This window comes from Sphaerodactylus townsendi, linkage group LG08 (assembly GCF_021028975.2).
Source record: "Sphaerodactylus townsendi isolate TG3544 linkage group LG08, MPM_Stown_v2.3, whole genome shotgun sequence".
NCBI lineage: Eukaryota > Metazoa > Chordata > Lepidosauria > Squamata > Sphaerodactylidae > Sphaerodactylus > Sphaerodactylus townsendi.
Genome location: NC_059432.1, coordinates 61,614,608 through 61,642,588, shown reverse-complemented (window position 1 = coordinate 61,642,588; position 27,981 = coordinate 61,614,608). Strand labels below are relative to the sequence as shown.

General features: G+C 41.4%; 2 protein-coding genes across 10 annotated transcripts; both read right to left on the bottom strand.

The window, feature by feature from the left end:
• Positions 1-630: 630 nt before the first annotated feature.
• On the bottom strand, positions 631-12,502 carry CALHM2 (calcium homeostasis modulator family member 2). Of its 9 annotated transcripts, none has more exons than XM_048505337.1 (5): positions 12,273-12,502; positions 8,039-8,182; positions 5,565-5,597; positions 4,403-5,027; positions 631-3,721 (listed from the first exon to the last, which is right to left on the bottom strand). In XM_048505337.1, the coding sequence occupies exons 4-5, from the start codon at positions 4,943-4,945 to the stop codon at positions 3,305-3,307; spliced, it is 960 nt and encodes a 319-aa protein (XP_048361294.1). In that variant the 5' UTR covers positions 4,946-5,027; positions 5,565-5,597; positions 8,039-8,182; positions 12,273-12,502; the 3' UTR covers positions 631-3,304. The 9 variants fall into 9 exon arrangements, with proteins under 9 accessions (XP_048361294.1, XP_048361293.1, XP_048361290.1 ...); XM_048505336.1 differs by lacking the exon at positions 5,565-5,597 and adding an exon at positions 5,422-5,492; XM_048505333.1 differs by having other exon boundaries at positions 4,403-5,597.
• Positions 12,503-17,971: 5,469 nt separating this feature from the next.
• Positions 17,972-22,896, bottom strand: CALHM1 (calcium homeostasis modulator 1). The gene is made up of 2 exons (XM_048506587.1): positions 22,306-22,896; positions 17,972-18,424 (listed from the first exon to the last, which is right to left on the bottom strand). The coding sequence occupies exons 1-2, from the start codon at positions 22,852-22,854 to the stop codon at positions 17,972-17,974; spliced, it is 1,002 nt and encodes a 333-aa protein (XP_048362544.1). The 5' UTR covers positions 22,855-22,896.
• Between the last annotated feature and the right edge of the window lie 5,085 nt (positions 22,897-27,981).

Sequence of the window (27,981 nt, the reverse complement as noted above, 5' to 3'; positions counted from 1 at the left end):
ATGTGACTTGCCAAAATAGCCATAATTTATACCTTTGCAGGTGTGCCAACCATGAGAGATAGTATAGTATCCTAGGAATAGCCTAGCCTAGATAGCCTAGGACAGTGGTGGCAAACCTTTGGCACTCCAGATGTTATGGACTACAATTCCCATCAGCCCTGCCAGCATGGCCAATTGGTTAACACTTTGGTGCTCCTGCATGGCCAGCATGGCCAATTGGCCATGCTGGCAGGGGCTGATGTGAATTGAAGTCCATAACATCTGGAGTGCCAAAGGTTCGCCACCACGGGCCTAGGAATAATATCTACATGTGTGTATTTTCGCATCCATCAGGCTTGGGTGAATCTATACTAGTTTAAGGTATCTTGTAGCAGATTTAATGTTATTGTCAGTACTGAAAAATGCATCGCACCTTTTGAATGTTGAACAACCCAAACATAGATGACAATCACATAGCTGTAATTGTTGGCCTTTACTAGTGTTAACATTGACAATTTTGAAATACCCGTGTTTCCTTGAAAATAAGACAGGGTCTTATATTAATTTTTGCTCCAAAACGTGTGTTAGGGCTTATTTTTAGGGGATGTCTTATTTTTTCCCCATGATTTTGCGCCCTGCACATGACCTGATCAGCTGCACCGGGGAATCTGTAACTAGGGGTTATTTTTGGAGTAGGGCTTATATTTCAAACATCCTCCAAAAATCCTGAAAAATCATGCTAGGGCTTATTTTTGGGGAAACAGGGTATATATATTGTGCACATGACGGCAATGTATATTCTGTGCTAAATTGCTAATTCAAAGAAGAACTTAAAAACTTTGCAACAGTTTTAAAAAGACCCAGAGAAAGAAAAGGCATCAAATCAAACTAAATTATGCTAGAGTCCTCAGTTGTGAAAAGAAAGATGTTTGCTGCTTTTTCTCATCTTAAGCTGGCTGCTGAGTCAATCAACAAGTACCATTTGCATATACAGGAACTGAGTTCTGATTAAGATTTTTACTGAGAATATTGTACATTTATACTTTAGCAAAGATTAAAAGAGAACAACATGGTGCTAACTGAACCTAACGAATATTTAGTGTTCTGAGTAAATTGTGTGGAGACTACTTTTCATCTGTTTTTTGTTCTCTTGTCCTTATAACATGACTTGTCTTTATGCAGGGAATAATGGTTTTGCTGTCACAGATTATATTGAAGCATCAGAACTATCTTGATGAATGTTATCTACCAATTACAACCTTCTGCCTTTGAGCTGAGTAATTGCATTTTTATGACATAGTCTTCTCCAAATGTGAATTGTGACTACCTGTATTTAATAGGCCAAAGCTTTGGTTTCTGTTACCTTCTTAAGAGGGTTAGGAGGAACAAGTAAAATATTACTATAATATATTGAATATGTCATCCAATAGTGTTCCCATGTTCATCTTACGGTTTTTTAATAAGCTTTTTAACTGCTGTTCGTATAAGGTTATTTGATCTTGAATGTGTAGGAGCAGTCTACATCTGAAGGCAGGGGATGAGAGGTTGCTCATCTAACAGAAAAATGTGTAACCAGTATGCTTCCAAGTAGATCAAATGAATACACAGATATAGGGGACGGAATACACCTTTAACTTAATATGTCAGCACTTGGTTACCTAGAAAGTTGAATTGAAACTTGTTATAAAGATATGTATCTAAAGTTCTTTGCCACAGCCAGCAATACTTGATTCTTATCTAGAAGACTGTCTGCATTGGTGTTCCTTCTGAAAGCATGACCTCAAATTTTTATAAGGCATGCAAGATTTCTGACTAAAGGGAATAATAAATTGGGGTCTTGCAAGAAATCATGGGGGGCAGAGAATAAGTGACTGGAAATTTCTCCCTTCAGGATCCCTGCAAGATATTGAGCAACTTTCCCAATTCTTTTTTTAATCTTTCTTTAATGTTCAACTGAACTCAGTTCTGAGTCTCTGACAGGGAAATCAAAAGACTCAGTCTTCATCAGGATTGTGCATTTGAAGGAGAGAGAAGGGAGTTTTTTTTTAATAAAAGTTTTTTTCTGCATGCCTGAGAAATCCCCTGAGTATGTAGCAACCCTTGCCTTGTCTTTGGACTGCCCCATTTCCAACTATTAAATTTGCCTTTAGTAGTGATAGGAAGAGTAAAAGTTGCTGTGTTTGTTAAATCCTCAGAGCAAGAAATTGTGCTTCTGTTGTGTAAAGTGCAGCATAGGTGGCCAAAGTGGAAAACCTACTTTGTAGTGCAATAATACAGATGTGCCATTTCAAAGTAGAGTCAAAGGAGATAATTCAATCCAGTTCTGCTTTTAAATACCAAAGAGAAGGAAAGCAGAGCATCTGTCGCATGCAAAGGCAGAATTCCACCACTTCCATTTTCTCCACTTAAATCCTGCCAGGCAGCAGTAAAGTTCCTGAGTTAGTCATCTGTGGCCATTTATGCACTTGTGGTCTGCCCCGCAGTGAGCGTACACTCCCTTTGGGTCAGGTTCTTGGTAGCACACATATTCCCCCCTAACTCATTCACAAAGAGAAACCCCATGCTTTCCAAAGCCTCTAAAAATGTGACTTTTCCTTAGCTCACTTTGACTTTACTTACCCCACCTCCCCCACCCACCAAATATCAGTTCCTACCACTCTTTGGCCCAGCACAGCAGCCTGAAGGATTTCTTTGATTTTTTTAGAAAATGTATGGCCAAAAACAAACCAAAAAAGGCAATACAGTGGTGAGAAGTGGTTGGCTTGGCTGGGGCTGCCTATCAGTGGGAGAATCCCTAGTTTAGACAGACGACCAGGAAAAACCCACTGAAGTGAAAAGAGCTGTGGGGTAAGGATTGCATGCATAATAGGCCAATGTAATATTATTTGTGGCTTTGTTTTGATGTCCAAACTCTGGTTTGAATCTTTCTAGAGGAAAGGTGCTAAATACAAGTTAGGTAGTAGCTGTCAAAAAGGTAAATCAGCTTGATAAGATTGTTTTGTGCCTTAAATGAGGAGAAACATTGCTTGTCTACTTGTATGTATCTTATGAGGACTTCTCTGGGCCTGGCATCTGCAAACCCTGCTGCCAACCAAAAAGCAAGCTTCACCAGGCCACCTCTGCCACAGCAGCAAAACTGAGATCTTTTAGAGGAGAACTCCCCAGTAAGAAACAATTGCCACTGGTTATCAATTCAAGTCCCATGAGGTATAAGTTACCTGTGTCACTTAGATGGTAGTTAACAAATAGCTTTATGCACTAGTTGAGATCTTTGTTAACAGATAAAACTGGCTTATGAAGATTCTCCTGGACATGTTCACTTATCTTAGGCAGCAAGGAAAACCGTTTCCTGGTTATCTGGACCAGAGTTGCATCCCATCGTACCTTTGGCCCATTTATGAAGACGGCTGTAGAGAGGGAAGCCTTTATTCTCCCGATAGATATAAACCCCAGTGATGGAGTCCCATTGTGGCCTGGGCTGAACATCCTCCACAGGGTACTCCTGTACCAGTTCCTTCTCTTCCTTATCTAAGTATACAAAACCAAAGAATTTTTTGACGTTGTTGGCAGCCATGACCTTGGAGTGCACCTCTGCAGTGCGATGGAATAGTTTGGACTCATTGGAGCGGTACTGATCCCAGTAGTCTTCCTGCCGGTAGCTGAGTGGTGAGCAGCTATGCTTCAGGCACAGGGCGAGAAACACTAGAACAGCAACTGCACCAAGGAGCATCCACCCAAAAAGCTGAAAGGAAGAACAGTGTTAGTAAAAGAACAACGCTTTGTTTGCTTTTCCCCCTGCAGTGTATTGAGCTGTGCTGCCTGATTGTACAGTCTCCCCCTTTTATATTCATTTAGAAAGAGGCTGGATGTACATCAGGCTCAAGGAAACTTAGATATGAATACTTTGGCAGGTTCAGATAATTTCTAAACTCGTTTCTGTTCAATATTGTGGACATCAACTTTGGAAAACATTTGAGTGCATCTTCAATAGCCCCAAACATTTAAATTTAATTCATTGGGAAAGGTTTTCTGAATGAGAAATCTAGATTCTTGACAATGTCTATTTTATGGGCTAGCATTCTTGTTCTATGAATGTTCAACAAAGGCAAGCAATATTGCCAAACTTTCAAATCTCAACTTCTTTATAGAAAAGAAACAACAGAACAAAGTCCTTACACAACACTAAGGACCAAGGATAAGTCTGTCCTACTCCCAACAGGAAGTAACTTTAGTAAAGTTGTTATTACCGGTAGCTGATTTGGGTAACATATATGAGAAAGGTGAGGTGCCAAGATATTTTTCTTACAGGATCATTGGCTGGTAACCCTGACATTATTATACAGCAATAGATCCTCACAGAAATTGATAAGATAAATAAGCAGCACTCTTCTACTTTATAAATGAATAAGTAAAATAATGGTACCTGAGATTCATATTTTAATTGCCTTATAACTTCATCCTTAAATGCTGTCAAGTTTCCTGGCAGATCACCACAAGGGAATCTGGCCATGATATCTGGTCCGTAGCCTGGTGGAAATTCATACAAGGAGGTAGGATCCATGAATTCACTCATGGCACAGACGTAGGCCTCTCCACGAAGCAGGAAGATCACCGACCATGTGACAGGAGCCACTGCAGCTCGTCCCATGACTGAACCAAAGATCAAGCAAGTTGCTGCTGCTGAAAAGTTCTTGGTTCCTCGTCTGTGACACTCAGCTACCAGGTTCCAAGTGTGGCTGTTCCAGACAACACCAATAAGGAACAAAGCAAGGGCTGGGACACCTATGGCAGCCAGTCCATAGATGTAGTTCCTGGTTGGGGAGCAGGGGCAATGGAATGCAACTACTGAGAAAATTTCCTGGCTTCCAACTGTGCCCAAGGCAATTAGGCCATTGAAAATCATCACATCTTTGCTTTTGAAGAATAGTGAGAGGAAGCGAAAGTTTTCTGCAAGGAAAGCAGCCATCTTGTGTTTTTTGTCCAAGGGGAACTTTCAGTGATGTGATATGGAGCCAGCAACTGAAAGCTGTGTTCTCATCCCTCATGGGCTGCAACAAGAGAATCATCACTTAAGAATTTGAAAAAGAACATTCTCATAGTTTCCCAAGAAAAACACTGCCATCTGCACCTCTCTAATAGATGTACTAGCTGGGTTTCTAATATATATTCAATCTGTACCTAATACTAGAAACTGTTAGCTAATTGAACTCATTTGGTTGTCACACTACTGTCCATCTGGTCAAGGAGATAGAGCTCACATTTCTGATATCATTTAATACAAATAATGTTCTAGTATTTTAGGAGTGAAATGTGTGTAAACAAAAACACAGGGCTATGCTTTTTGGACAAAGTGTGTTCTTTGAGTGGTTGAACATGTTAAAGTTATTTCAAAGAAAGGAGAGAATGGCTCTTAATTTACCACCACCAATATTTGTCTGTTACCTTCTATCAATTTTTGTAAGATACCCTTCTGTTAATCTCTGCTACTTTACCGGAAGGTTCAATTGATCAAGCTGGAAGAGAAAAGGGAACAGGCATTCTTTGTCTTATAGCTTCTTAAAAGAAAACAGTCAAGTTGGTCTTACCTTCACCCATCAGCCCACAGAAGTTCTTTGGAGCTTGAAATAAAGATATACCATTAGAATCAAAGGTAGAGTACTGATAATTTTGACTTCTTCCTGTATCCAGCTTTGTTACTTCCTTGGCTGTGTGAGCGCGGGACATGGATTGTACTTTTGCTATTATTCTAGTTGTAAGCTATTACTGAAGTTCTCTGGACATAATCAGAATGGAAATGCGAGTCTTATGTATTAGTCTGAATGGGCTGGGCTTAGTTAATAGTTCTGGATGACAAACAATTATGAGGAATAAAAAATTATTGCCTGAATAACCTGAACAAGGAAGACATTAATCTTTAGCAGTTACATATCTGCATTACTAATCACACGCCTCTGCCACAACACATGCCATTGGTCATGTTTTTTTAATCTTATAACTTCAGGATAATCCCCTCTTGACTCTAGAACAAAGAACTGAATTAGTAGAGGTAGGAAAGACATCAGGAGAGATTCTGCTGGTAAGCTCTGTGCCATTCTTGAGGCCAGGGGGAATGTCACTGGTATGACATCACTTCTGGCAAATAGCCAGACATCATGTTCTTGTTGTTGGTGTAATGGCAATGCAACAGTCTAGGATTCAGACAAATCCTACCTGAATCCTAGAGTGTTGTGTTGATGTCACATGGGCAACATTAAGCCACTTTTGGGTATTTGCTTCTTGAAACTAGTCTTCATGGATCTGGCCACACTACTCCCCCCATCAACTCCACTGGTGCACAGGCAGGACCTGGCTGGAAGTGACAGTGCAACACTGCTTTTTAAAACATCCCCCACAATCCCTCAGCAGTCCTACAGGCAATGGAAATGGAGGCTGGTTTCCCTACCTGATGTCTGCACTACAGATATCAATTTGCTCGGTGGAGCATAGGTAAAATGTAAAGATAGTCTCAGTGGTGGGATCCAAAAATTTTAGTAACAGGTTCCCATGGTGGTGGGATTCAAACAGTGGAGTAGTACCAATGAGGCTGGGCAGGGCATGATGGGAGTGTGGCCGCGCATCATGGGGGCGGGGCATGAATAATTGTTACTGTAAAAAACTCTTACTGTAAAAAAAAAGTTCCTAAATTCCAGCTGGTATCTTTCTGTCCATAATTTAAACTCATAGCAAGTCCTATCGTCTACTGCCAACAGAAACAACTACTTCTCCTCTAATTGACTGCCTGTCAAATACTTAATACTTTCAAATACTTAATTTTGTTTCTAGAAATCAAAAGAAGGATACTTTCCGTAAACAAGGAACTTTACCATATTTCTAAAACATGTTTTTAAAACAGCCCAACAGGGAGAATTATCCCATTTTCTACCCTAGCTAACCAGCCACATAGGAAACAACAGGACTTTATGCCAACTGTGAAATCGTGAGTTGTCACTACAGTTGAGTGAAGATTCACCATCACCACTGTTTGTTAACTACATTCTGAAGGGCTAATACATTCAATACTCAAAATAATTTGCACTTTACATTAAGACACAAATTCATTAAAACATGGATCCGTTGAACCATTCCTACTGCATAGGCATATTCAAGAGCTAGATATCAAGGCTACTGCCAGGATACATAGGTCATGACTTTTTAAAAAATTGAGTAAGCATTAGTAGTTAGTACCTTTCACCTTTCACTTATACAAAATGCTTTGAAATCCTTTAGCCCCATAAATACCTAAAACCAGTCATTAACACTCCCTTTTTATTCCTGGGTGACCTTGGGCTAGTCACAGCTTTCAGCCCCACCCACCTCACAGGGTGTTTGTTGTGAGGTGGGAAGGGCAAGGAGATTGTAAACCCCTTTGAGTCTCCTGCAGGAGAGAAAGGGGGGATATAAATCCAAACTCTTCTTCTTCTGTTTAAAGTAAAAAATAAACCAGACCATCATCCATTGTAAACGAGAATTCGCAATTCATACTGTATATTCTGCAAATATTTCACATTAATTAATCCAGGATTAGAGACACAGATTAGCATAACATTCTCACATACAGAAATACAGAGCTTTTAAGTGGCCAAGCATCATGGTAAATCACAATTTATCATAAAATGAACAGAGTGCCAAAATAAATAGCCTACCAAGCAAGTAAAGAGTCCCCTGGACCCAACAGTAGTTAAAGGGTCCCTCCTCTTACTAGCCGGCAAGCTCCGGGCTACAAGAAAGAAGAAGAGAGGGGGAGGCGAGGGTGTGGAAATGGAAAAGCGGACCCAATTAGTAACCCCCTCTCAGCACACACAAATAATTTGTAACCCACTCTCGAGAACTGGTGAGAACCTGCTGGATCCCACCTCTGGATAGTCTCCTGTACAAGCACTGGGTCATTACTGACCCATGAGGTGATGTCACGTTGTGATGTGTACTATGCAAACTATGTTTATGGGGTAGTTTGCCATAGTCTTCCCCAGTCATCTACACATTACCCCCAGTCATCTGGGGACTCATTCATTCTACTGACCTCAGAAGGATGGCTGGCTGAGTCCGTCTTTTGCTGACTACTTGAAACTGATTTCCTTGGGATCGAACTCCAATCATGAGCAGAATTTTGACTGCAATACTTCAGCTTACCACTCTGTGCCGCAGGGCTCAGGAGCCATAGAGTCTATGAAAAATTGTAATCCTAAAGTAGGTATAGAGACTGTATGGTCTAGGACTTCCATTTCTCCTATGGTATACTATTGAGACTAGGAAAAACTGACTGATAGCCACCTGCAGAGATGATACTAAAGCTAGAGGACAGTTGGGGATTGAGTGAGGGCCAGAACTACTTCTGGATGGTATCCTGCTTTGGGTCATCCAATGGAATTTGTCTCCTTAACACTGAGAAAAACCTGAAGACACTTTTGAAGAACAAATTAGGTTGAATCATGTGGCAGGAGATTTAAATTTTGATCGTGTTGGAAGTGACCTCCCAGGAAGGGGAGGAGTTGAGTCCCTTTCCCAAACTCCTCACTTCCACACACTACCCTCATATATCAAGGAATGTCCAAAAACAGTGTTGGCAGCCCTATTTCCCATCCGAAAACATTTCTTGCTATTTTTTTTACTACTCCTTACACATCTGAACAGAACAGTAGCAAAAGCTGATTAATCATAAAACACTCACTTTTAAACAATTACAGTCTACTGAGCTACAATTTTTAAATGCCTGTAGATGGTTTCAAAATTTTTGTTAAAATAACTCTTCTTCCTTCACCCAGTTTTCAACCCAGCAGGCAGGATCAAATGATGGATCATAAGGGTAGATACAGCTTTCCAGCCAGCTAACTTGGCTTGGTCCCTTTAGTAGCAAAGAAACACACTCCAAGAACAGACAGATCCTGTTATCCTAGCAATGATCTCTGCCACCCCTTTATAAATCCATAAGAGGAAACATTGTTGTGTGCCTTAAAAGGATTTCGGAATTCCTCTAGTGTTCCTTTTACGCTCTTGTCATCTGACAGTCTCATTATCTTTCTGGCTAGCTTCCTGAACCTTATATTGTTAAAGGAAATTCTGTTTTTCTGTGTACTTTTGTCAATTTACAGTTTGCCAGGGTTAGTACTCTTTTTGATCTTTTTCATTGGGCAAGACATGCACTTTTCCGAAGAAAACTTTCTTGCTCTATATAACCTTCTTGACTGCTATTTTTAACCATTCTGGCATCCTTGGGCATTTGTATGTCTGTTATGTAGTCTACATAGTTAAGCTCTGTTTTTGTTTTGTTTTTAAATCATAGATCAAATCTGTGTTCTCCCTTGAAGTTCAATGAGTGATTTTTGGCTAATTAGTATCTCTCAGCAGGTCTATTATGAGAATAAACTGCCTTGAGCTACTTGAAAGAACACCAGGATTTTAAAAATAAAAAAATAAACCCCAAATAATCTACATCTGACCCTCATAACTATACCCTTTAGCTTTCTTTTAAATGATCTCCTTGTGATGCTGTTGGGGAAGTTATCTTCAAAAACTAAATTTGAATGTATTGCTTTTTTTTCAGGCAATTTTTCAATGTGTACACATATGCTAGATTTAGCAGAAAGCTGTTCACTGTTCCCAAGTAATTTGATGGCATAAATATTGTATGAAATCACATGTTCCTTCTTAAGATTGAGTCAAACTTCCGAAGAAGGAAAATGGTAGTTGAATGGTTTTCAGGGCTGCTGCCACTGTTTCACATGTCCCTGTTTTCTATTATCAGCCAGGGTCCATCAAAACCACTCTGACACCGGAGCCTGCTTTGAAATTGGTTTGTTTTATTCATCTGTTTATTTATTTCTTGTATACCTCACCTCTGTCCCCAGTGGGAACCTGACGTGGCTTACGCTGCTCCCCTCTCTTTCATTCCTCTGTGTGGAGGCTGGGCCAGGCGTGCGTAGCTTCTCCATTCAATGCAATACAGAAGCAATAGGGCTTCCACAATAGGGCTGGTTTCCCCACAGTTGCCTCACCCTCAATCCACTGGTAGTCCCCACCCCTGGCTTTTATGTTTAAAAAAAGTCAGCAACTGAGTAGCATTATAAAAACATAACAATATGTGTGCCAAGTTTATAGCGGCTTCCTTTTGCTTGTGAAGGGCCTGTTTTTTTCATGCCAGTGAGGGAGGGGAACATTATGAGTCATAGTGGGGATTGTGCAGGCGTAGAGAGCTTTCATTTTTAAAGGAAGCTGAATCTAGCCCATTTTGGTGCCTTTTCTTTTAGCAATGAAAAGAGCAAGGAACTTTTTTAAAATGAAGGTTTGGAATTCAGAGCACTTTTATACAAATTGATGTGACATTATAATGACATTCAGTTACTGAACGCAGAGCCCTTAGTGGTGAGGATAAAACAATGTCCCCAACAGCATTAGGGGAAATAGATGCTATGACAGTGGTTAGTAAGACTGATTCTAGAGTTAGTAAGACTGATTCTAGAGTTAGAAGGAAGAACTGGAAAACTCTGTGTGAACCACCAGATATATATTTCTGAGTAATGCCCAGTGAAAATGGAAGGACTGAATTTATACTAGTCCTCTCAGCTGAACTTCCAGGATATCGATTCTAATTCCAGTTTTCTTTTGGTTTCCAATGCTCTTCAGAAGAGATTAGTCCTCCTTTCTATCATTTCCTTTGAAATCTACAGGCAGGACCGGTCCTAGAACACTGCTGACTAATGTTTAGTAGACCACAAACTGACATGAGTCAGCAGTGTGATGCAGCAGCCAAGAAAGCCAATGCAATTCTGGGCTGCATCAATAGGTGCATAGTGTCTAGATCAAGGGATGTAATAGTTCCTCTCTATTCTGCATTGGTCAGACCTCGTCTGAAATACTGTGTCCAGTTTTGGACACCACAATTCAAGAATGATATTGACAAGCTGGAATGGGTCTAGAGGAGGGTGACCAAAATGGCAAAAGGTCTGGATTCCACACCCTATGAGGAGCTGCTTAGGGAACAAGGTAAGTTTAGCCTGGACAGGAGAAGGTTAAGGGGAGACACACTTGCCATGTTTAAATATTTGAAGGGATGTCATATTGAAGATGGAGCAAGCTTGTTTTCTGCTGCTCCAGAGACTAGGACAAGGAGTAATGGATTCAAGGAAAAGATTCCACCAAAAGATTAGGATGAACTTCCTGACAATAAAGGCTGTTTGGTGGCCTCTGTGACATTATACCCCATGGAGATCCGTGTTCTCCCCAGGCTCATTTCCCAAATCTCCAGGAGTTTCCCAACCTGGATCTTGCAACCTTATCCCCCTTATTCTCTTCCTGTGATCAGGAAGGACCTGGCAACATACAAGCATCCCTATGACTGGCATTTTCAAAAGATGCACCCTGTGAGAACAGATGGAGTTGCCATGCACCGAATTAGACCATTGGTCTATCAAGATCAGTATCGCCTATTCAGACTGGTAGTGGCCCTCCACGGTTTTTCACAACACTTACTATCTGATCCTTTAAACTGTACATTCCAGGGATAGAATATTGGACCTTCTCTTACAAGCAGATGGGCTACTGCTCCTCCAATGGCTGCCTGCCCCTAAAGCTAGCCTTGTTTACAAGAATGTATGATTTTGTAACCAAGTGTTCCTCTTGTTCTATGAAGCCTCTTGAATAGAAAATACTAACAAGACATGCACAGTATTCACATGTCATTCTACTGCATGACAGCTCCACCCAACCCAGGGCGGAAAATAAATAAATAACTCAGTCATGCAACGTGCTGCTCTGTGGAGATGACTATTAAAGATAGTGTTGTTCAAGAGGTGTAGAAATAAAAACAAAATAACAAGATGTCTTGAGACTGAAATGTTGATTGTTGATTGTTGATTGTTTAGTGAACAGTCCACTAAAGTAGGGACTGGAGACTTATAGTTATGTTAGCTGTTGCGTATCAACAAAGAGGCAGCTGGAGTTGCAATTCTTGCAATTCTTACCCAGAATTCTTTGTTAACTCTTTGTAGTGGTAGCACACAAGAGGCAAATCTAATCTGTTTGTTCTCCATCTCTAACATCCAGCAACCCAGTAAACTTTTTCTCCCTAAAATTTGTTCCCTTCCTACTCTGTTCCCCTTCCTACTCCCCTTCCTACTCTGTATCTGGGAAATGGAAGGGGAGTTTGACCCATCATTAAGGGTTGTCTTAACTTGCTATGTCATATATCTGTTTTCAGACAGACTCTGTTCTCCTCTGAAACAAAGCAAAATATGATTAGAAAAACATAAGTCACTTACTTCAGAGGGTTTCTAAATCAATTTCCTGAACTTCTTTAGCTGATCAAATGGGTACTGAGTTTTTCGCTGGTAAATCTGGCTGCCTTGCACAGGAGGGTGGATGGAACTCCCCAAAAGAGTGGGTAAGTTAGTTTATAGCGGCTTCCTTTTGCTTGTGAAGGGCCTGTTTTTTTCATGCCAGTGAGGGAGGGGAACATTATGAGTCATAGTGGGGATTGTGCAGGCGTAGAGAGAAGGGAAAAAAAGAGGCCAGCTTCCAGTTGTGGTTTCAAAGCAAACATTGTGCCTGAAGGGAAATGCATTGATGGAAAAAATGAAAAGCTTTATAACCATATCCAGATGCTAAGCAACATGTGGGAGGGACCTTAGCCTCTTGGACTGTGTGTGCAAATGAAAGCTGCCACAACTGCAGCAAGATCGCCAGCTGGCAAAACCGATCAGGATCATACCTTGACTGCTTTAAAACAGTTATGCTGGCTGCTCACTTTCTTCTAAACACAATTCAGAGTGCTGGCAATCACCCTTAAAGCCTCAAAGATTTGGAGTCCAAAGTTCTTAAATAATTGATGTTTTAGGCACCAGGTGAAAATAGGTCTGTTTACTCTGGGTCTGTTTACTGTAGATTTTTTTTTATTTTTCATATGTGTTTGTTAAATATTTACTAGTATTATTTAGGAACATTGTTCTTGCTACTGGCTATTGTGAGTTGTATTTTTAAGGAAGCACTGAAAATTGTAACTTTTTATCATGACTAACTCTTGTTCTGTCTTTTTTTGCAAGCTGCCTCCAAGGCCTGTAATGAATAGTTGCAGGATGCATTTTCCAACAATCAAATACCTTCTCCATCCCCAAAGAGAGTGCTTTCTCAGAAGCAGGTATACTTCAATTTACAAGGAGGTTCAGTAGGCCCTGGGTGGCACTATTGGTGCCATAATAGTTGCTTAAATCTATTTCATAGGCTTCTTCCAGGAAAAAATGCTGTAATATAGTAATTAGCCTCAAGGGGGCAGAATATAGTTACTCAGAGTACAGTGCAATCCTACCCAACATCACTACAGTCTAACCCCCATGCTTTTCATATTCTTAGACTGTAGAAACTCTGCACAGGAATGTATTGTTTCTTACTGTTTAAATGGATTTTTACATGCAGAATATTCCCATCCAGCCCTGACATTTTCAGTGTGAGAAAGGTCTTTGTCAGAGATCTTGGAGAGCGAAAGATAGTCAAAACAGATAAGATGAGTAACCCAGATGGGCAGTGGTCTGGCTTGGTGTAAGGCATGATCATATGCCATCTGCTGACAAAGGGCCAAATAATGCCAGGCAGACAAACTCTTGCTACAGGTCTCTCTGCTGTATTGCTATGGAGATGCCGCTTACCGGTCCCTTATTGGATGTTATTTGTCATTAGTTCTCCATCTGGTTGTTGTAACCAGAGAGTCTCACTCCCCCTCCCCTTTATTTTGTTCTTTTCTAGAGATTGTGTCTTCATCTACAGCATGTATATCTTCAGCTTTTTTAAAAAACAGTGTAGCTTTCTAACAACTAGGCTTTCCCTTTATGAAGGGTAATCTTGTCCCTTTCAATAACTGGGGATGGGAATACTACAGAAGACAGTGAACCATCAGCTACCAGAAGATGCCACCTGTCTAGAAGAGCCTTTTGTCTTCTTCATTGCAAAACAATAACATGGCTCCTCTTCTCAACTTTTCTTTTAATATGCTACTTTATTCTTTCAACTGGTATGAACATTCATGCCACAGGCAAGAACCCTTGCTGTATAAATAAAGGCAAGCCTGCAATGGTATATTTGCATAAGCAATGTTTAAAAACCTGCTGAATATTCAATCACATCTGAGCCCTGTAGTCCTCATTGCATAAGCGTTCAGTCTGCTTATCTGACCTGTAGTGCCAGCTTCAGGGCTGGTGCATTGCCCCAAGTCTGTACTGCCAGAGGACTGATCTCATTCTAGGTTTCCCCTTCATCACATCATTTCTGCATTTGTATAGACCTGCTCTCCTTTTGTACCAAAATGTTTCCCTCTACCGATGCCATTTTTGGCTGCCACTTGGAAAAAAAATGGCTTCCAACTCACAAGCCTAGAATGGGCATACAGGCTGGCAGGAGGATGTTGGGGGTGAGGTAATTCAGCAGTGGAAAGGGCTAGAACTTGTGCTTCGGCTCTGGTGTCTTTGGCTGCCTGGGGCTGAGTGCTGATAATGAATTGCAAAGGATAGCAAGTACTCTGTGCCTATGTGCTCAAAAGATGTGAGACCTGGTTTTCTCTATTTGAGCCTTAAATGCAATGTTTGGCATTAACTGACTGGATTGAGTAAAATGTATTCTGGAGAAGGTCACCTCAAGAGGAGCTTGAAATGAAAGAAATACGCTCTTACAAATCATTTCTAAGTCTCACTTCTTATTCACCATTTCCGTTCCATCACTGAGTGTTGTTGTTATCAAAGGGCAAAGACTGAGGAATAACCAGCAACAATTAGTAATCAGTGAGCCATGTCCGTTACATGAAACACACACAAACTTGGCAGGAAGCTAATCCAGACGAAGACACGCCCTTCCCCAATTGTTAGTTTGGAAAATTATCTGCCAGGTAGATCAGCTATCTCTTCCAACTGTAAGTCCTTCACCTAAACATGCAGTCCCTCATGTTCAGCATCCACCTAACAGGAGGGGTGGCAAGCGACTGGCAGAATGAAAACAGGAAATCAGTAGGAGAGGAGAGAGGAAAGGAAGATCCAGGAAGCTCATTTCCACAAAGCAACCAGAGAAAGAAAACACAGACATGGGCTGTGACAAACATTCCTGCCAAAAAACAGCTTTGTCAGGAAGAAAATCAAACTTCCCCATAGTTACCCAGGGGCATCACACCGAGTATCTCTGCAGTAGATTCATTTATATTATTTTCCATTTATATATTGAATCCCTTAGAAAACATCACCCACCATGCTGCTGTTGAAGAAGTTTAAAGAAGTAATTTTTACTTGAGAACCCTCCCCCACAAACATTATACACTTCACAAAAATAATGTATAATGAAATTTTAAAAACAGTACAAAGTAATGATAAGCACAAATGATATGTGAACAAACTTTAATTCCTCTTGGCTATTTTTTGTCATTTGCCATCTCTACTGTTGTCTTGGCTTGAGACTTCCTGCTCAGAACTTTGCTTATAGCATGCTAGTTAATGGCAGTAATTCACAAAGGCCACTCCCCTTTGACCTCCCCAAAGCTGTTTTGATTGCTAAGCATCTGAAATGTACCTGGCATATGGAAATTATACTTACTTTCCCAAGCAGAGCATTATAGAGTGTCTGCAGGCATTTATATATTTGTTTTTTTGTGGTGGGTAATATTCTAAGAGAAAGTTGCAGCAGAAGGTAGTCATCTGAATTTTCATCTGCTGAAAGATGGCAGGGTTTTAGATGTGAACTTATGCTTTTGCAGGAGTTATGAATGAGTCTCAAATGCACGCACATCACTAGTCACACCACTTCATAACTTGCAGTTGAAAATATGTGTGGGAAGGGGCCAGAGCCCAGTGGTGGAGTGACTGCTTTGTATTCATAAGATCCCAGGTCCCTGGTATCCACAGTCAAAGGAGAGCAGCTGTCAGTCACAATGCTAACTTTGATGGTCCACTGGCCTGACTTATTTTAATGCAGCTTTGTGTGTTCAGGTATCTTAACTGAAAAGTCTTGGGTTGAACTGAAGGACTGTCTTCCACTAAGAGCCATTTTCCAATAAAGAAAGAGCTTCTTAGTGGAGCGGAGTATTTGGATCCAAGTCCATTGTACTGCAGGTGTCTGATATGTGATGGCTTTCACCTATGTATATGGTCACTAGCTGTTGCAGTCACGGAGTACTGAACATGAATGCATAATGCATAAACATTGCTTACGCTTTGTGCAGTCCTGTAAAACCTGCTGAGCCTGTACAATTGTCGGAAAACGGGATGACAAAGGTCATAGCTTCTGAGATGATTTGTGGTGCCAGAACTAAGGAGGGAACCAACCACTCCTGTTCCGTTAAACCAAAACAACTAGAACAGAGCCACCCACATGGCTCCATTATATCATCAGCCACCAAGCTTTTTTTCTGTGCTCTGGTTCTCATGGCCAGACTACCTGAGCTATGGGAGATGCATCAGCAACCTCCCAACTTTTTTTTGTTTAAACTGGGGAGCAGTGAATCGGATTGTAGTAGAAGCTAAAGGAGTGCTGTTTGAACTGTTTTTTGAACTAGTCCCAGATTCTTTTCCATCTGTGGAAGAAGCTAGTATGTGTGGGGATTTGATAGGAATAATATACTGCAGGGGGTAGATAAAGCTAATCGCATGTAATTGTCTATATTCAAATGCTTGATGTTCTTCCATACAATACATTTCCAAAGGACCCTCACCCTTTAAAGGAGATTTGTAAGGCCTTGGAAAGCAGGATGTAGCTCAGTAGCTCAACACCCTGATTTTGAAGAGTTCTGTCCCCATAGTCTGCTCACTTCAGCACCAACAGCAAGCTGTATCCTGCAGGAAAGTACCCAAGAAGCTGTCAGAGATGAGTTGACATCACAATCAATGGACAGACACTTCACATTTTCACAAAAACTGCCCAGGGTATTTTGAGCAGCTGCTCTAAGTTTAACAAAGCACAGCCACCATGAAATCATCCCTGGATTAGTTGCCAGTCTACTTAGCTAGGAGGCAGCTCATTTAGGCTGATTTTGTAATATCTGAAACAAGACCCTATCCCTTCCCCCATTAGCATATGTATAATACTGCCCTAAAAACACAGTCTCTCAGCTTCTGCCTATCCTTCAACACATTCCTGACAGATTTTGTCATAGGATGTCATAAAAGCAGAAGAAAGAAAGAAACTCTCCCTTCTTGATAGTCAAATTTCTTGCTGGTTTGTGGTGCCAGCTAGTGACTTTGAAATACTGGTGTTCTGCTTCTAGTTTGAACCCAAAGTTTCTCAAAATGGTCTATTTGCCACTAATAGACATTTGGCTATAAACAGCTATCAGTTTTACTAGTTTTGTGCCCTTCTCGTTAAATAAACTTTTTATCTGTTGTGTTTTTCTCACTTACTGAAGACTTGGCAAGTGACTTTTTTGTGATTGGGCAGGGTTTCCAAATTTTATTTGGAAATAAACTTTTTATCTGTTGTGTTTTTCTCACTTACTGAAGACTTGGCAAGTGACTTTTTTGTGATTGGGCAGGGTTTCCAAATTTTATTCCATTTTGTGTAATTGGACAGGATTTCAAAATCTGACTTTTACTGTACCTGCAGTACTACTGAGACAAAGGCAAAGGGATGATCCATCCTCTCTGTTTTAGAGCAGGACAAGCTTCCTGCTACAAGCAATCCTAACTTAGCTTATAAGCTGTACCACTGAACCACTTCTTGGTCTTGTCATCAGTCCAGTTTGATCCCAGCAGCCATCTAATTTGAGGTGCCTCCCAAGTATCTTTTTCTTTCAGAACAACTCTATTGCTGTGTATTTTCCATGTTCATTTTGCTGCACTGTGCTCTTAGTTATTTTCTGCCCATATAAAAGGGATGGAGAATTCTCCTGAATGCAACCATCACAGTATCTGACCTACTGCAGAACTTCCTTGCTTGAAGAACTTTCCCAAGGAATTCTCTGTGGAGATGCCTGTTTTAAGTCTGCTCCCATACATCCTCAGACTTTGCTGTAGTATGCAGCATATTCTTTCTTAGGGACATGAGGGTGTATGATTTCTCCTGCCCAGCCATTCTGTAGCACCTCCTGGGTGAGGCATAGCGGTGGCTTGCATTTATGCCAGTTCTTCAGAAGTTTGTTCATAGTCCTTTGATCCATGATGCCTAATAGCTTTTCCTTCTCTTCCCCAGTTTCTGAAGGTGCCTTCTCGGGAAAGTGTGAGTGGCCCATGCTCAAGTCCTTGTTCACGCCTTCGAAAAACTGCTGGATGCAAATTTTGGCAAAGCTTTTTGCATGCTCTGTACAGGTCTCATCAAAGAGCTTGCGTTCAATGTCAATGTAGTGGGACCAGTACTTGCTCTTCAAGAAGGCAGCTTGGGTGAAGCAGGGGCGCAAAGATCGAACAAGGAATGCCAGCAAGGTCATCAGGAGCACAAAGGTCCAGCCCATTGCCTGAATGGGAAAATGAAACTTGTCAAAACACAGTGGGGAAATGGTCAGGGTAGAAATCTGCATCACACTTTATGAGACTCAATATGGAATTGTAATGATGAATTTGGAAAGTTCACAGTCTGGAAATCTTACAGCTGCTACATGCATGTTAACTACCTGTTAACTGAGGGGCCTTTATTGGGGTCATGACTCAAACATAGTTACATGGAGCCTTGTTAGTGTGAACCAATATCTCCAGTCATATAATGGTGTTGAGATTTCCATGATTGCCAAAGCTAGGAATGCAGTGAAGACTCTGTGGAATAATTGGATGGGGCAGTGATGATATGTGAATTGGCTCTTAGATTAATTCTGGGGTTTCGGGGTTAAAATTTATGCTCATAAATAACTTCTATGTGGAGCCTTCTTGGATGCTCACCTGGCCCTAGCTTCCTTGTTTTTCTGGGTACCAGGTAAACACTTATGTGTTCTTCCAGGCTTTCATCGGATGACTCTACATACCCAATAATCCATGATGCTTTGATTTTAGGCTTGCAATTTTTAAAACAATCTTTTTCTGATTTGCTGGTAGCATGATTTGTTTTGCTGTATCTTATGCTGTTTTAATTTCTGGGAATTTGATCTGTTATTATTATTATGGTAATTGTTTTATATGATATATGCTGTCCTGAACCTGGGTTTGGGGGTTAAATACCAAATCAATACACATTTTAAATTTACACTGAAATTTATTTTCAGTTTAATGTTAGGGATTTTCATTTTCAATTCATAAACAGAGTCAATGATACAAATTAGTACTAGGTTTATATTTTGTAACTAGCGGACCTGGCCACGCTTCGCTGTGACTTACCGTGTGTCGTGCTGAGAGAGGGAGGGAGAGGGCGCTGACTGTGGCTGAATCTTCTGCTGGGCCTGGGCTCGGCTCCATTCCCCCCCTCCCGCTCCCCTCCCTAACTATCCTTCCAACCTCACCGGCCTGAAGGGAAGCCGTCGCTCCTCTCTGGCTCCACTGTTGTCAATGGAGAACGTGAGGGAGGGAGGCGCGCCACTCTGTGGCTGCTGCTGGTGTTGGTGTTGGTGCTGCAGGAGTCGGCACCGCTGCCGAGTGCACGCCGCACTGATCACAGGCATGACACACCCCCTCCCTGCCTTGGCGGCCCCTCATTGGTTCGCCGTGGGTTTGGGGAAACGTGTGTTTTACTGGGCGCCGGTGTGACCGGCAAGCCCAGTGAAGGGTGCAAAACCTGCTTGCAACGGGAAGGGATGTCATGTGAAAATTTGGGGGCAATCCGTCCGGCCGTTTCTGTGTTAGGGTATGAGGAACAAACGCACGGTTAGCTTTATATAGAGATAGAGATAGATAGATAGATAGATAGATAGATAGATAGATAGATAGATAGATAGATAGATAGATAGATAGATAGATAGATAGATAGATAGATAGATAGATAGATATGCATTTCCCATAGGGAAACACCCTCTCAGCAGGGAGTCTTCTGACTTCGGCTTGATACTTGAGCTATGAAGGAAGCTGATAAATGACTTCTCCAGATTTTATCTTGACACTAAGCAGGTAAAATCTTAGGTAAAACCTGTGTATTGTCCTACTTTGTACTCTGTGACCACACTTTAAACATTGCATCACTAGCCTTTGAAAAGGAAGGTGGGTGCGGCAAAAATAATAGTATAGTTATGCCCTTGGAGCAAAGACATGGCACAGTTTTTTGTTACATGTGGATTAGATATCACTCTTTTCCCATTGAAATGGGTCTTGCAGGATTGTCCTACAAAGGCTAAAATAAAATTAAGGAATAAAACTAGTTTAGTGAAAATAAAGGCTGATTTTGCACTTTCAAAGTTCCCCACAGCTCCCCAGCTCTTCCTTCACTCCAGCCAGGGACGCTACGAGAAACCCTGAGAGATTCCCCACAAGCCCGGAGCTTTCCCTTAAACACAGCTTAAGCACTGCAAGCTCTTCCGGGATCTCTTCCACACCTCCGTTTCCTGCCTTCTGATTGGCAGCTTCCGTTTCCTGCCTTCTGATTGGCCGAATCTCATCCCATTCCCCCCACTCTCTGGCAGTATTTTATTTTCTTGCTAAAACTTTTTATTTTTATTTTTAAAACCTAGGGATTCTCTCGCACGCACAAAGAGTTTGCTGGCAGGGAAGCCGGTGATTCTCTCACACGCGTGAGAAAATCACTGGCTTCCCCCTCCCCCCCCCCCGCAAACTGCTTGCATGTGCAGGAGAACTGCTGGCCAGCTCCCCCCCCACAAACTGCTCATATGGAGAATGGTTGGCCAGCTTCCCCCCTTTAAACTTCTCACACGTGCGAGAGAATCGCTGTTTACACCCCTGCAAACTCCTCATGCATGGGGGAGGGCAAAGGGGGGGAGCACCAATTGATTGGGCAAGCCAGAGCAGCAAGGTGGGAAAAGTGGGCCTGATTCTGCTGCTGAGGAGTTCTGCACTCTGGTGGAAGCTACTGCCGCCACAAAGGGGCTTTTCAAAAGGACCTCAACCTTTGTGGTTCAGGAAATTCATGGAGCAAAGCCAGCAGCACTGGAGCAGAAACATGACAGACATGCTTCAGGGACGGGGGCTGTACAGAAGTCTCGATTGAATTGGGGCATTCCCCGTGCCAACAGAGGGGCAATTTCGACATGCAAAACCAGCCCAAGACTCAGTCTGATTGTTGCTTTCAGTTCAGGCTTAGTTTGATATGGTCAAAATAGGGGACCAAATAGAATCTAAACCAGTGGTGGGATCCAAAAAGTTTAGTAACAGGTTCCCATGGTGGTGGGATTCAAACTGTGGCGTAGCACCAATGGGGCTGGGTGGGGCATGACGGGGCGTGGTCAGGCATTCCAGGGGCGGGGCGTTCCTGGGTGGGGCTGTGGCAAGGACGCAGCCACTGCGCCGGTCCATGGGCGGGAAACGAATGCACGCAGGTGCAGGCTGCCACGCACGCCGGTGCACTTCCTGCTAGACTGCTTCAAGTTCTGCGCGCTACTGCTGAGAGGAGGGGCGTAACTAAGGCAAAAATCACGTGGCAAAATCCCCCATTAGTAACCCCCTCTCGGCACACACATAAAATTAGTAACCTACTCTCGGGAACCTGTGAGAACCTGCTGGATCCCACCTCTGATCTAAACCCAATCTAAAAGCACCAGTGTGTGTGTGTGTGTGTGTGTGTGGTGGTGGGGGGCACTAACTGTCAAATCATATTTTCTGGTGGCTTTAAATGATTCCCAGGAGGAACCTGGAAGGAATTTGCATCTTTTAAAAGATGCAGGGAACAAATAAAAACTGAACACACCAGTCACCGGAAGGTACTGTGTTTATCTGCCTGTCTTAGCTCTAAGTCATCAGATATAAATTTGACTGCATTTGTATGGCAAATGAAAAGTGGCAGGGTGATTTTGGAGGGCAGTGAGGATAATTACAGGAGTTTTTTCACCTTCATCTGCCTTTCATAATTCATGTCTTTCACAGAATACAATATATGGGCTTATTAGAGTAAGCAATCAAAGTTTAGTATTCTGTGGTATTATTGGTATGTGAACTCCCTGAATGTAGAATTTGCCCATTTTAAGAAGGGTAACAAAAGGTCAAGAAGAACAACAGCTTATTTTTCTACCAAGATGGATCTCAAAGAAAATGAGAACAGCAACTTTATCCTTTCCATATGGCAGTAAAGAACTACAGCTTGCCTTTAGCAGTTGGAATGACTGTTTCTTATGGAACATAATGTATGGGTACAAATGAGCAACATTGCCTCACCTATTTGTTCCTCATTCTCTTGAATCAAGCACAATTTCAGCTTCCTAACAGCAAATTAGTTTAAAATACAATTCCTGTAATCACAGTTTTTGCTTACCTGGGAAATACAGCGTAGGTACCTGATTGCCACTTCTCTGGCTATAAGTTCCTGTCCACTGTAAATTTCTGTGCAGGGAATCTGGGCCAGAATCCTCCTCATTGCCTTCTCAGATAGGCCTGTGTAGCTGTCATTCCCCAACTTCTCTATGGGCACAGAGGTGCAGAAGGCACACACAAAGCACTCTCCATCAAGCAGCGTGACAGAAATCCAGACAGCAGGAGCAATCATGGCCCTTTGTGCCATGGAGCAGAGCATGTAACGCAAGACAGCTGGGTCTTTCTGACGTTTCCCTATGGGTCTTTTCCATTCTTCAGCTAGCATGGAGACGTTGTTGTTCATCACAAAGCCCAGTAAGAACAGAACAAGAGGTGGTACAAACAGAATACCCATCCCGTAGGCCAGATTATAGCCTGGTAAACACGGGCACTTGAAATCAAAAGCCACATATATCTGTGCGCTGGCAAGAGCCATGATGCCACAAATGCCGTTCATGAATGACTCCTGGTTGGACTGGAGGAACTGGAAGATCATTCGGAATTTATCCATTTTGTCTATCACTTTCTGAATACTTTTTCCACAATCAAAGTAGAGATCTTGTCCCTTTTTTTCTTGAAACAAAATTTAAAACAAACTTCAGTTTTATCTTGCCACTGTCTCTATTAGTTCCAGCTTTTGCAACAACCTAGACAATGTTTTCTTCCATTTCCTCCTTGCCACTCAAAGAAAGAAACTGTAATATTTTACCTTACTAATGAATCTCTGCTCCTCTCAGCTTGATTTGGTCTGTGTTGTATTTCCTCCTGTGAAACATTATTAGTGTGTAGTTGTCACAAGTGTCTTGGTTTGGTGCATCTGATACATGTCTCTTTGAGGTCATCTCTCTTTCTCTCTTTAAAAAACCTTGGATCGTTGATGATGCGTATTTGTGGAAACAGAAGTTCTGGCTAGTTCTTTAGAAAGTGTAGCAGGCTGTCTTTATTCTGAACAGGAAAGGGATCTCTCTGATTTCTGTGAGTCAGTTTGCAAATGCTGCATGCCCCTCCTACAGCCCTCAGAAAACAGGGGACAGCTGTGCCCCACCTTCGTAAGTTTACCTAGGGAAAAAAGGGAGATCAAATATGCAAAGATTAATGTGGGTGGGATCCATGATGTGGAAGTACCTATGGGTAGACAAAAAAAAAATAATACGGTAATTTTCCAACCCCACTGTCCTTTTGCTGTTTTTGAAATTCCAAAATTCATCTCAACATTGTACTCTGGGTGGGACTGTGTTTTACAACTCATGCCAAGTTGTGCTACAACTGTACAGCATGAGATTGCTTCTTCTTTTGCACGGCAAGAAAGCATCCTTTGTATGTGTTGTGTGTGTGTGTGTGTGTGTGTGTGTGTGTGTGTTAAGTGGATCTTGTTCGGGGGTGGGCAGTATAATAAATTTAAATAATCAATAAAGTGCTGTCTAGATGCTTTCAACTCATATTTGACCTATGAATTAATGACCACCCAAATGTGGTCATTGACAGCTTTGCTTAGGTCTTGCAAACAGATGGTACACTGTATTGTATAGTTTATTACTGGGTTTCCCCCCCACTATTATTGTTTACTATCAAAAATAAATTAAAAATAAATAAATGCAAAATCCTTATGAATCATTGAGGTCGGAGTTCCAGAAGGACATCATAGGTGATCTACCAAATCCTGTAATCATTCTTTATCACTGGAACATTGTAGGACTTTTACAAACATTAAATAAAACCAGAAGTATAAGTGATGATCCCAGAGTTAGCAGCAAGACTATTCTGAAAACTAATGACCCATACCAAAGTCTTACTTGATAACCAAACCATATTTTCTTCATTTTGCATTTGTACATTCCGGCTGTGTTTAAGAGTTTAAAAATATCCCTCCATGGAAATCAGTATGCAAACTGAACACTAATCTAACTCAACAGCAGCCCACTTTTTAGAAAATAGCCAATTTGATTAAAGTGAGTAGTGAACATGGAGGATCAGATTCTTAATCTTTATTCTCAATTTAATATTACATTAAAACAGTTTTCCAATATAAGAGGAAGGTTATATGTGGCAATTGTTAGATCAGCATCATTGCAAATAAAAAAAAATTCCACAGAAATGCTGCCATTTAAAATGCAGAAATCCACATTCGTTGTCTTTGAAAGCTATGATGTGCTTCATCTTGTTACCTTTAATCCCATGTACATATTCAGAGTAGCAGAAGCATAGACACTGATGAGATCAATCTAATTTAAGGATTCCTCCCCTCCCCCATTTTTTAAACGTAAATGTTCTGTTGATAGTTTAATATCAACAATATTTAATAACACAACTGAAGGAAATAGCCACAGCATCTAATTGTTTCGACTTGCAACCTGTACTCTGGACAAGAGGCTACTGTGTTGGGATAGAATATGGAGAAACAGAATGGTTTCCAGTTGGCAAAGGTGTCAAACAAGGATGCATTTTATCTCCATTTCTTCAATCTATACACAGAACATGTCCTAAGGCAAATTGGATTAGATTTAGATGAAGATGGAGTGAACATTGTGTGTATGGAGGCATAAATTTGAGATTTGCAATGGTACCACATTATTGGCAGAAAATAGCAACTTGAAATGGCTCCTTTGCACAGACTTGAAATGGCTACAGATGAAAATTCCTTTGACTCTGTAGCTGCTGCCACTGTCTCTGCCTCCTCTGCACAGCTGGCTCATCACAGGGCTTGATAGAACACTGTGCAGGTTGTCTCAGCTGCATGGTATCAGGTGAGGAAGGACTGATAGCTGACTCTGCTGCCTGAACTTCCTCATAAGCAGCCTGCTCTGGCTGAACAGTGTGGTCAGCTTCTGCCTCCTTGTGAGGAGCCACTTCTGAGTGCCTGGCTTTAGCAGGTTCTGTATCTGAGTCCTCTGAGTCCAGGTAACTGCCCACAGGCTGGCCATGACAAATGGATTTTTTCAAAAAGTGGGCAGCTGTTCAGATGGACATCCCAGGATAAAATAGACCCAGGTTAAAAAAAAACCAGTGGTGCACAGGTATAATTTTGCCATGCGGAAATAACCAAGGACTAAGATCTTAAGAGCACTTCCTGGGAGAAAGTCCAATTGAACTAAACAGGACTTTGTTCTGAGTAGACTTGATTAGGATTGTCTCCAAAGTCACTCAAATTCAGCAACAGTAACATCTAGTTGTGCTTGATTTCATGTTGTGGGTGATTTCATTTTTTCACATAATTTGACTACCTGTTCTACATTTGTGAATATTTGCAAACACTTATGTCAATGAATCATCCCCCAAATAATATAGAGATGTGTTCTTGTGATCTCATGGACAGAAAGTTGGTCATTGAAAATAAGGGCATAATTGTAACACCCTTCTATTATACCAAAGATCACTGCCCAAGATCTGCATCACCACCATTAATCATTGTTTCTACCTACTTAAGCTGCGTTGATGTATCCTCCGTGATCTAAACATCTAAGCAATGGATATATAAATGCTTTCGCCATCACAACAGATAATATACATGTAGATATATGTGTAGAAAGGCCAAACCCTCTTCTGCATATGTACTACTCCACATTATCTCCTACATATTCTTCTTTTTTCAGTTTCTGAAATCACTCATAGGTTTTCCCTGCAGCCTTTGCTGATGTTTGGGCCCTATTATCTATGGTGGCCAAAGGGAGGTGCCCTCAGTCAGGGGGAAGGACTGGAAAACTCCCTGAAAGGATGGAAAGGAGACTATAGCAGCAGCTGATTTTTGAATGAGTGCTGCAGCTCACCTGATTATGCTCAACCATAACTTTGGCAATGGGCAACAAGGCTGTGAACAAAGCTGTGAAGGAAAGTTAACCTTTCCCATGAGGTTGTGTTGCTGAGCCAGTATTGACTGGGTGTGGACTGAATGCTCAAAGAAACAGCAAAAACTTTCTAGATGAAAGAAAAAAGTTTATTTAACAACAGGCATAGAAAGCACAGGTGCCAACTGACTCAGGCAAAATACAAGGACAAACATAAATGCATCAGACTAAAATATATTTGTGGCCAGGATCTAGCTTTCCTCCTTGCTCCTCCAGTATGTCAGGGGCAGAGCAAACAGTCAATTGCTTTTGTATATGTTATTTGAATTCTAGAATGCTAGAAATTGGGGCAGGAGTCAGGCAGATTCCCAGAGTCCAGCCTTGAAGGGGTGTTGTGGATTATTTGCTGTTGTCCATACTAGCTGGCCAAGGCGTGTTTAGCAGACTTGCCAGACTTTTGGCCTATTCCTCACTGGATGGTCTTTCTAACAGCTGCAGCAACCTCATAGGGCTTTGTGACACATAAATAAAGCTCCACTTGAGACATCGAAGAAAGGGATTTTAGGGAAGGAGATGAGTCCCATCACTACTTATCCTTCCATTTCCCCCCATTAATTCAGCTCAGCCTCACCATACTTCTCATTCAATGTTTCCCAGACTCTCTTCTCAGTGCTTGCACAACTCCACAAAAATGCTTTACTTCATGTGCTGGTTGTAAAGTGTCATCCATGAGTTAAGCTATTTAGTTAAAGAAAATTGCCAGTTCATGAACCAATTAACAACCTTAGCATTAGTATTTACCCAGCCATGGAGAATAACATCTATTACACATCAGACAAATGGACATGTCCCTCCCAAATGGAGCTGCTAGGTTACCATTGTTCTGCAGAACTTAAATGTAAGTGTATCTTCCATCTATGCACACTGGAAGTGTGAACTACTTTCAATCTTCCCAATATGTAAGGTTACCATTTTCTCTGAAATTGTGTATTGTGTTTGAATATTTGAATTTTCTCTAAAATTGGGCACTTCTCATATTTTTATCTCCAGTACATGTGAACATGAAAAAATCATGGTTCATTTTAGTGTGTACTGAAGCAGAAAATATATGTAGTGTCCATTTCAGATGAAATGGCAATTATAGGTATCAGAGAATCATGGGTAGCGTGAGTTCCTGATATGTGCAGTCAGTAGACCCAGGACATGTCATTATGCCATCTGAAAAGGTCTATTGTTGTGCTATGCTGCCTTTTTCCTAGAGCTCTCCTTTTTTTAGCTTGAACAGAAACAAATTATTTAAAGTTGGAAGGTAGACAAAACAGACTCATGAGATGCCAAAAATCTCAGCTGAATTTTTGGAAATTAGTTCTTTCTATTGAAGATTTTATGCAACCCATTATGCATTAATGTTTTTGTCTTCCTGATCATTTAGTTTTCTTTGGTGTAGTAGTTAGGAGGAATGGACTCTAATGAGGAGAACTGGGTTTGATTCTCTACTCCTCCACATGTAGCCTGCTGGGTGACGTTGGGCTAGTCACATTCTCTCAGAACTCTCTCAGCCCCACCTACCTCACAAAGTGTCTGTTGTGGGGAGAGGAAGGGAAAGAGTTTGTAAGCCCCTTTGAGATTTCTTATGGTTGAGAAAAGCAGGGTATAAATCCAAACTCCTCCTCCTCCTCTTCTTCTTCTTCAGTACACACCTTTGCTGGGTAGAGTTGCCAACAGTTTTGTTTTTAACTAGCTTCTGTTTTGTGCCCTTACGAACAGTTTGTGAAGATATTGTTTAGCCACTCCATGCCATAAAGAGCACACATGCTTATTCAGCCTACATTAAAGGCACAAGGACCAGTGTGACA

Excerpts from the sequence above, each read along its gene's own strand:
- CALHM2 (XM_048505333.1), bottom strand. The coding sequence starts at position 4,945 with ATGGCTGCTTTCCTTGCAGAAAACTTTCGCTTCCTCTCACTATTCTTC. Across the intron at positions 3,722-4,402 it reads AATTAAAATATGAATCTCAG|CTTTTTGGGTGGATGCTCCT; the intron begins GTACCATTATTT and ends TCTTCCTTTCAG.
- CALHM1 (XM_048506587.1), bottom strand. The coding sequence starts at position 22,854 with ATGGATAAATTCCGAATGATCTTCCAGTTCCTCCAGTCCAACCAGGAG. Across the intron at positions 18,425-22,305 it reads ACCTACGCTGTATTTCCCAG|GCAATGGGCTGGACCTTTGT; the intron begins GTAAGCAAAAAC and ends TTTCCCATTCAG.